Here is a 9,470-nt window from a genome sequence, read left to right as displayed (position 1 = left end):
ATTGAAAATTAAATTCACACCGTGAAACAATAAATATATAATTTACGAGTCGTCCTGTCAGGGAAGACCATCAAATCCATTATACAAGGCACAAGCAGAGACAATCGCGTATTGCTGTGAACGTTCAACCAACAGAGAAGCTCGTAAAGTTATGAATTATGACCAACAATCGTAAAGTTGTTCGTAAATTTGTTAGGATTCTTTTTTTCGTAAGAATTTCAACCATACAGATTCAATCTTGAGACTAGTGTGTTATCTTATAAAAAGAAATACAAAAAAACCTCAATATAACGGATTAAGGGAATATCTGTTGTAATCAAAAGTTTTAATTTAATCTTTAAACTGTTGAAATTAATAATTTTAATGCACACAAATTTTGACAGCTATTCACACCGTTGCGTTCTACTTTTAGTTCAATACAAATGTACAGGGCTTCCCAAAACTCCCGGGACTGAGCTGTACGTTTTGAATTATGTGGTGTTGACTACCAACTGCGAAAATAAAATGTTTTCATGTTGTTTTGCACGTTTAGTACGATTTTTATAACAAATGTTCAAATTAAACATATAGGGGAAATAGTTATTTCTTTTCAAAATTTTATGGACGGAACTTTTACCAATTTCATGTACCTGAGACGCTTTTAATAAGGAACTTGAAGAAACCACCAATATCACTAGGGATATGCTCCTGATGGTTCAAAATTCCATTTATAAGCGTTTGGGTCATTGCGAGACCGAAGAAAGTCGACAATTTGAATATTTGTTATAAAAATCGTAATAAACGTGCAAAAAAACATCAAAACATTTTATTTTCTCATTTGGTAGTCAACTCCTCATAATTCTTGAAAGAATTAACATATCGGGTTTTGGTTTATGAGGTTGTGTTTCTTTTTTCATTACCTTTAAAATAAAAGTTGATGAGGTTTGATGAGGTAAAAGTTGACAGAGGTTGCTATTTAAAATGTAGGGGTGGTCATCTCCTAAAAAAACTCCGCATTGTATGGAAATTCTAAATTATCTAAGAATGTAGTTTTTATGGCTCTCAAGTGATCTCCAAATTTTCAAATTATTTTCTTCACTCGTTCAAAACTTATAGCTCCGTCCCGGGAGTTTTGGGAAGCCCTGTATAACAATCTCAACTGATTAAAAATTGATTGATTTATGCATACAGTGTTAGTCCTCATAAAGTTAATTTTTTTTTGAATTGTAGAGCGTAAGAAACTGTACTTAGGACAAAGATTCATTTTTTTTTTAAACCAAGGGGTTCACTTTTTAGGTGCGAAAAATGAAGAAATCATATTAGGATTTTTTTTTCAAAAAATCTGAGTACACAACTGCATTAAGCGCCGTTTGAAATGGGGATATACCAAATTTCATCAAAAATGGTTACAAATTAACATCATTACAGATAATTGAAAAATATAATTTTTTACCAATTAATTTCATCTGTAACAAATGTAAATAGTTTTAGTATTATTGTCTGTCTTTTATTACCTTTTTTGTCATGGTTTACTAGATCAGATCAAATAAATTCATAAAAAATGATATTTTTCAATTTTCTGTAACGGTTTTAATTTCTAACCATTTTTCATGAAATTTGGTATATACCCATTTCAAAAGCCGCTTAATGTAAAAAATTTCCTAATATGATTTCTTCATTTTTAGCACCTAAAAGTGAAATAGTAGACCTTGGTTTTTCTAAAAAAAATATGACTCTTCGTCCGAAGGTACAGTTTTTTACGGTCTACAATTCAAAAAAAAAATTGTCGAAATCGGATAATAAATACTAATTTTACAAGGGTGCTCCGCTTTCAAATGGGTCACACTGTATATAAATGCATTAAATAGATAATATTAATAGTATGAATAAATACTACATTTTGTCTGTTCTAACGAGATTTGACTGTATTTTGGAAGACTTTGTTTTTGAAATAGTCTCTACAAATATTTACAACAACTTTCAGTTCCTTTTGTACCCGTTTCTTGTTAATACTAATTTAACGTTTTCTTCAAACAATACGAGCAACCTAGCTTTTTTCTAGAAGAGTTTTTGTGCGAGTCTCCATTATTCTTCGTTCCGTGACAGCTTGACTCTAATACGTGTTGGTACACCCACAGCTTAAAGCGTTAAACGTCCCTTAGGACGATCCTTTGTAAATAGAAAAAGGTTCATCACGTTCTACGTCAAACTCGTAGAATCGTAGCTGGATGCTGCTTTCTTTTAAACAATTTCTACTGTTGGTCTGGATGGTATTATAACGTTACAATGGAACTATTAGTTCCTTATTAACACAACTTTTTTTTTGATTAGGTGACGTTAAGAAGTAACCGTTTTCGATTATTTTTATTACTTTTATTGTGTACAAACGCGAATTTAAAGACATCACTGCGTCTGTTGGTGAATAGGTAATTGGTAGAGCATTTAAATTGAAATTTCACAAGTCTGTCGGTCCGTTCCGGGGACGAACACTCTAACTCGGAATTAATAGCAGGTACGACAAAGAGATAAATGAATATATCATTCGTTTGGGATGGTCTTGAATGCGCGCAATATCCTCCTTCGAGCGCAAATGGCGAACAGAGACGTAAGCGAATGAAAGAAAATATCTTTAGAACAGTCGCGCGAGCGTAAACGGCTCTCCGCACCGTGGAACATTCAAAGTTACGGGGCGCCCTTTGTGTTAAATTAATCTTCCGCACAATATTAGCTGTCCGTGAGGTCGTACCGTGCCGTATTATTGCGCATGGAACGCCCGACGACAATAACATATCCACTACCTCAGACAATAGGCTGCGTTTTGTCAATATAAAATATTCAACGGCATTATTATGGGGGTTCTGAAATATTAATCTGCTGTCATGGGGATCTGGTCTTTTTAATATTACAGATTCCATCTATTGACTATGATGAATATTCGTTGAAATCTTTTTAATTTAATCTTTTTAAATTTTTGTCTTGCAACCACGTATATAACTGTATAGGGTTTGTGTACCACTTAACCAGGAGTTGTGAAGAGGAGCGGTAAAATAAACAGTCTCTGTAAACAGCTCCCGATTCTTGCTACCAAGAAGTTCGCCTACGCGCCACGCCCGATGCCCCCGAAGAGGTGTTCAAGACCACATTTGAATGCGCTTTAATAAACGATACAAGGGAGCCGCGCACGTCCAATATTAAAAGCTCCCTGATCCCTTATTATTTAAAGGTAATATATTGTCGCCGCGGTTGATTTTCGGTGGGAAGATCCTTATTTATGTGACGCTCGGCGCGCTCTTTAAAAACTGGCACAATACATAAACTCGCGTTCAGGAGCCGTCCGTTAAACGGGAACTTCACGTAACTTACACACTTATAGAATGGGTCTCTAAAGGTTTAAAGAACACCTTAGAAATTGTCTTCCTGTAGTCCACAATACCACATCATAAATGCCTTGAATCTTTTTTTTTTTGGTTTACTAGAATAATGAAACGAAAGGTGTTGGCGTAGGACGCGCAAACATTACAACTTAACTAAGAAAAAAAATGTTAAAAAAGTGAAATGTATACTTATCCCATCTGTGGTACTTATTGGTTAGCAAACCTCCTGTTTGGTTAACTAAAACGTAATAATTACTTCGTGTGTGAGAGATACTTATGCCTTTTCACGTGTCGAACTCTATGGAATTTATCACTATTTGTAAAAATTGTTATTAAATGTTAATTGAATTATGATGGCAACAACACACTGCTTTTTTTACGTTTTCTATTTCTTTGTGGAAACCGTTGAGGTTTGTTCTACCAATTCTGCTTGCATTTCTTATGATGCAAACTAGCGATAGGCCAACTCAAGCTTTGTGTAAGCCGAGTTCAAACCGAGTTGATAGCAAAAATCTAAAATCTGTAAATTAAACCGCGTTCTGGTTTGAATTGATGGATGTGTAAAAAAAAAATACCCGCTTATAAACAGTCTTTCAGATGGTACCGAAGTAGCTGGTATGCAGAGGTATTTATGCGCTATTTTAGCTAGTTTCGGAAATAGACATTTTTTTTACTCCAAAATTGGACAAGTTGTAGTGGAGTTGGACTTCTCAACAGTTTCTGATATTTTTCGGTCTATAACACCCCAAATATCATCAATGTCGGTTGAGTTTAAGGTTTCCGTTGATAAGTAGTCGTTTAGTTCATTTATTATCCACATTTGCACATTGTTAGCATTGCTTTCTGATCTAAATGCTGATTTTTTATATCATGGATCAAGAAAAGTTGCTTTTGTTGCTGTACTATTAATCTCATAAACCTTAACAGCGAGAGTTCTTTGTAAGTGCTTGCCTGTCTATGTCTCTGGAGTTTTGCTATTTATGGTATGTCGTAGAATACAAGAGCTATAACAGATGATAGCGATGGATACTTTTCCCCGGATAAAATTGCAGTTACCTTTTCAAACGGATGTAAGAACGCCACTACGTCTTCAGCAAAGAACCACTCTTCAGAATCCAGATTCGGTGGAAGTGATACCAGTGTCGGTAATGTAGCAGAAAACGGAACCTTGAGCATGAATAGTCGTTCGAGCATATGAAAAGTAGGTACTGTTCAAGCGAGTCAGAACATCTTGCTTTAATTTGATTACATCCAAATTCATTTGCTTCTGCATGGCGACCAAAGCATATTAAGATTTTGTGCTATGTTTAAAATGTGACACAATCGCTCGGCATTTATTTATTACTTGCAATAACTGATTATTATTAGCGGTGGTATCTCCTAAATTAATTCCATCTTTTTCTATATAGTTTTTCACAGCAAGATTAAGAGTGTGGGCTACACAGAAATGGTTTTGCTTATTTAAAATTTCGCTAAGTGCTTTTTTCATTAAAGCTACATTGTCTGTAACTATAGTCAATATTTTACAACTTATCTGCCACTCGCCCTATATTTGTTGATTAACATTTGCTATATTTTCAGTCGTATAATAAAACTTTTATTACTGTCTGACGGCCAAATATCTGATGTCAAAACAATATGTTCAACATCCTGCAATTTTACGAGTTGTAGACTCAATGTTATACTTTTCTTCCAACACCTGAGTCAATTTTTTCCTCGAAGGCAGTTCATAATCGGTATTTAACATTTGGTGTATTTGCGCAAACATTTATTTTCGACAATTTGTAAAGGTTGGTAATCCTGAACTATCATTTGAATCAACGCATCATCTCCAGATTTCTGCAACATTTTTTGCAGAAAATGGTACAGTTAAGCGAGTGTGCTTGAATCGTTTTATTTGAGATTTAACATCAAGAGATGAAGAAGAAGCCGGTGGTAGCGACAAAGGCGGTTCGATTAAAATGTTATTTTCAGTTTGACTCGAGTTAGTAACAGTCTAATTCGAATTGACTTGAAATAACCTCAACTCGAGATAGCCCGGTTTGATAAATCGAGATCTAATGCAGACGACGGTTAGTCTTATTGATGTTTTTAGAGATCGTCCGGATGGCCTTTTGGATGCTGTTCTGCAATCTCTAGCAATCCTTTAGCAGTCTATTCCTGTCAATTCGTGAAACGTGCTCATTCTAGAGTCTTCTGCGTATGCGTGTCCACCTCATTACAGTTTTCGTGTCCCACTCCTGACGAATTTCCTTGCTTCTTCTGTGATTTCATAATGTATTTCAAGTGACAACTCTCAAAATCGCCATCTCTTAGCATCTTCTGGGTGACTTCTGTTGTGATATTTAATTCCAAATAATTATTATATTATATTATATAGTAGCTATTGTAGTTCATGTTAGTAACTGCAATCAATGCTGCATGCCATGTGTCATATGATGTATTCATTACCCATTTGTTCTATAATCCATCAATTAAGATATTGAAAAGTAGTGGACTGAGTGGGTCGGCCGTTACCAATTTTTCAGAAATCTTTGCTGTTCCTCGTTATGTTCTCGTTGTTGCTAAATTGCAAATTTTTTGAGATATTCAGTTATTACCTTCTTCTCCCTATGATTGATATCAATAAAACTAAATTTATAACGTCCACTAACTATACCTACAACAAATATAATTTGTAGTTGATTCATTTGCTAGATATGTAACATCCGACGCTGCTTTGTAAGTTGAAGTATCTTCCTGCGGTAGTATAATCAGGTCCCTTACGTCTACAAAGCAGTAATTTGGGTTTAAAAGTTAGCAGATCGTTTTTCTTTCGTGGTTATGACTACAGGCTGTCTAAATTCATATTAAGATTAGTGTTACGAAGTCCTATGTCACGCGTGTTCTATGCATGTCTATGCATGCTCTGTTATCATTGGTACAATACTTGGTATAATACATTTGCACATAGTAAGATTGTGTTTTGGACATGAATTACCACCAGTAAAGCACCATATATTCGAAGATCCCACTCACTTCTCAAAATCCCAACGTCATTAGCAACCTTTTTTTCTATATTCGGAAGATACACTATGCATGTTCTTTTGTCATCCAGGACAATACCCATGTGTTTTCCTTTCTTGGTATCTGAAATGGATTTTATATCACATCTAATTATGCGATTTCATGCTTGTCCCAGTCTCGATCCGTACTCACTATCTCCGCTCCAACAATGCCCTGTTATTACCTTTCACCACAGTCAACAGACCATTGTTGTACCGAATAACTCCTTAAACTTTTATATCAAAAACTTTTTTCCAAAACCTAAGTCTCAGTGTTGGTCTTTGAGGACAACCTGTTGGCACATTCTTTACAGAATTTTTGCAAAGTTGTTGGAACACCTATGATCACCTTTCAAATTTCGACACATAACTTTATGTATTTAATAAGTCGAAAAATCTGTGAGCATGTTTGAAATAGAGCACACTATTTGCTAATAAAATCGATTCTATGATGTACATAGCATCATGACGTAGGATAACTTTTTAATTTTTAGGCAGATTTTTTTGCTTGTATTTCAAAATGATCTATTAATACTATCATGCTATAAATTCCTTCGTTTTATTATCATTCTATCGTTAACAATTTGTATTGTTAGCATTATTCATATACGAATATGACACAACGCTAATACCCGAAGTTTCCCGGTGCAGTCATCATCAAATTCATCAAGACAACCACGTTGACGTTATGTCATCTTTCCTTGCTTATAATTGTGTGCGAGCCGGAGATAAATTCGTTGACAAAACATGCTGGGCGACGACGAGCCGCGTCTTGGAGTCGTATAACAAGACGTCTGGCTCGGAACAGAATGCCTTTAACGTTGTCTTCCAGGACTGAGAAAACATACCGATGCGATTCCGGCGTCTTTTGTGCCACCCCACAATGTATTACGTTAATTCCAGCGGTTTGTCTACTAGAGGGAGTTTAGAATGTAATATCTGCTGTGGGCAATAAAGGATTCTTCATTCATTCGTTTTAATAAATCATTGTTTCAAACAAGTCTTTAAATATAATACTTTTTTTTATTTTATTGTTCACAAATATTTCAAACTACCTACATTTTTATTCAAATAACCCAAAATAACCATATTTTTCAAACAAAGTTATGACGAACTAAATAATATAATGACAGGTAGATTCTATTCATTGAAAAAATTTTCTTTGTTTTTTAGTCTTTTACAGCTTTTTCTTCTGCCGGTTTGCTGGAAAGCGTCATTTTTAGGATGAACTGATTCCGAGTAGCACAGCTACGGGTTCAATTAAAAATTATTACCTTCGCCATAAAACTTTTCCCGGAGTGTAATAAAAGAGGGAGAGCTCTTCTTGGCGCACTGGGCTGAGAAAAATTAATTGCCAGCTGCTTATCTCGGCGTTGGAGCCCTGTTAATACAAGAGGAGGGGTTCTCCTAATCCCTAATTCAATGACACCACCAGTTTTTTTTTAAGGGGGGTCTTTCTGGTTCAGCTTACGAGATGAGTTTTATTGGAAATTATGATTTAGTAATTTGGTTAAATGTGATACATTTACTATTAGTTACATAACATTTAATGGATCAAATATATGTGTCCATAAAAAGTACACTACAATCTCATTGTTATGTAACCATACCTACCTTATTCTTACGACCCATACAAAACTGTCCATCCACCCGAATAATACCCGGAGATATTTTGTTCAGATACCCGAAGAAAGCCATTTTCATTTCCCCATACATTCCCTGACAATCGTCCATAGCCACAATAGATGACAATCGATCGCCAACTCTGATAAACACAGTTTCATTATGCGATAACGTCACGGAACAAACTTTAACATCAGGAGTACTGTCGAAAACGACTTTACCAATATCGTAAAAGTTCTTTTCTTACATTTTAACTTTTTTTGTATTAGTATTTGGTGTTCGTTTTAATTAATACAAGAAAAGTGTTTTAGCTGTATTGCTCATAATGAAACGCTATAGGGGAATCGAGAAACAATAATGATGAAAGGGTTGAAATGGAAAAACGTTGCTTTTTGTTTTCGGTTTCTTTTATTTCCTTTTGTACAATTATAACAAAAAAAAGAGGGTGGAAACAAAGTTTGCTTAAATCTAGTAATTATTATTTTTGTAACTATAATCTAATATTCACAGAATACAATACAATAATGCTGTATTATTTAGAAAAAAAAATATTTACACATTACATATACATCAATATTTCAGTCAATTGAAAAATCACAGTGTATAATAAATTAAAATAAAAATCTAGCGACATTAGTACATCACCGGTACAGGTGCTCTTCTTAATTCTGTATCCGTCGATGATGTCGTGCTTGACGCGGGACTCGAGGACGTTGAATACATCATTGGTGACATCATCGGCGGAATACTACTCATAGTCATAGTTGGAAACATACTCATGTGAGGTGTTGATGTAGTGAAAGGTTTTGGTGGAGATTGATATAAAGATGAATACAACGATGGATGTAAAGATGGCACCATGGGTTGTGAAGTCACCACAGTCTTTTCATGCGAACTTCCTAATCTAGTAAAATCGAAGTTTGGATTGAAATATGGATACGGTGTTCCCAAAGTATCTATCGGTGTGAAATAGGGCATTTGAAGATTGGAAAATCCCATTCCAGGATTTTTTAAAGCCGATTGCATCGGACCTTTAGGTTTCCTTCTTGGTCTGTATTTATAATCGGGATGTTCCTTCATATGCATCGCCCTTAATCGTTTCGCCTCGTCAATAAACGGTTTCTTCTCAGCTTCCGTTAACACTTTCCATTCAGCTCCTAACCGTTTTGAAATTTCTGAATTATGCATCTTGGGATTATCCACTGCTATTTTTCTTCTTTGGATTCTCGACCATACCATAAACGCATTCATAGGTCTCTTAATATGACCTTCACTGGATGTGGTGCTGGGCGTTTGGTGGTAATCTTCGATGATCGGTGCTCCGGGGTAACCGGGAGTGGGATAAAATGAATTGCCGGTAATATTGCTCATGTTGACACGAGGAAAGAGCAAAAAAAATCACACTCTGTGTAATAACTGTAACGTTAACAAACGAGACTTGGATGAAGAC

At 35.2% G+C, this 9,470-nt stretch overlaps 1 protein-coding gene across 1 annotated transcript; it reads right to left on the bottom strand.

The window, feature by feature from the left end:
• Positions 1 to 8,415: 8,415 nt before the first annotated feature.
• On the bottom strand, positions 8,416 to 9,470 carry LOC111424387 (transcription factor sox-3-like). The gene has a single exon (XM_023057893.2). It carries the CDS (start codon positions 9,389 to 9,391, stop codon positions 8,654 to 8,656), a length of 738 nt encoding a protein of 245 aa, XP_022913661.1. The 5' UTR covers positions 9,392 to 9,470; the 3' UTR covers positions 8,416 to 8,653.

This window comes from Onthophagus taurus, chromosome 6 (genome assembly GCF_036711975.1).
Source record: "Onthophagus taurus isolate NC chromosome 6, IU_Otau_3.0, whole genome shotgun sequence".
Classification (NCBI taxonomy): Eukaryota; Metazoa; Arthropoda; class Insecta; order Coleoptera; family Scarabaeidae; genus Onthophagus; species Onthophagus taurus.
Note: the sequence above shows the minus strand (reverse complement) of the source record. Positions and strands in the feature narration are given on the sequence as shown.

Bases quoted from the DNA above. Each gene is read 5' to 3' on its own strand.
- LOC111424387 (XM_023057893.2), bottom strand. From the start codon at position 9,391: ATGAGCAATATTACCGGCAATTCATTTTATCCCACTCCCGGTTACCCC.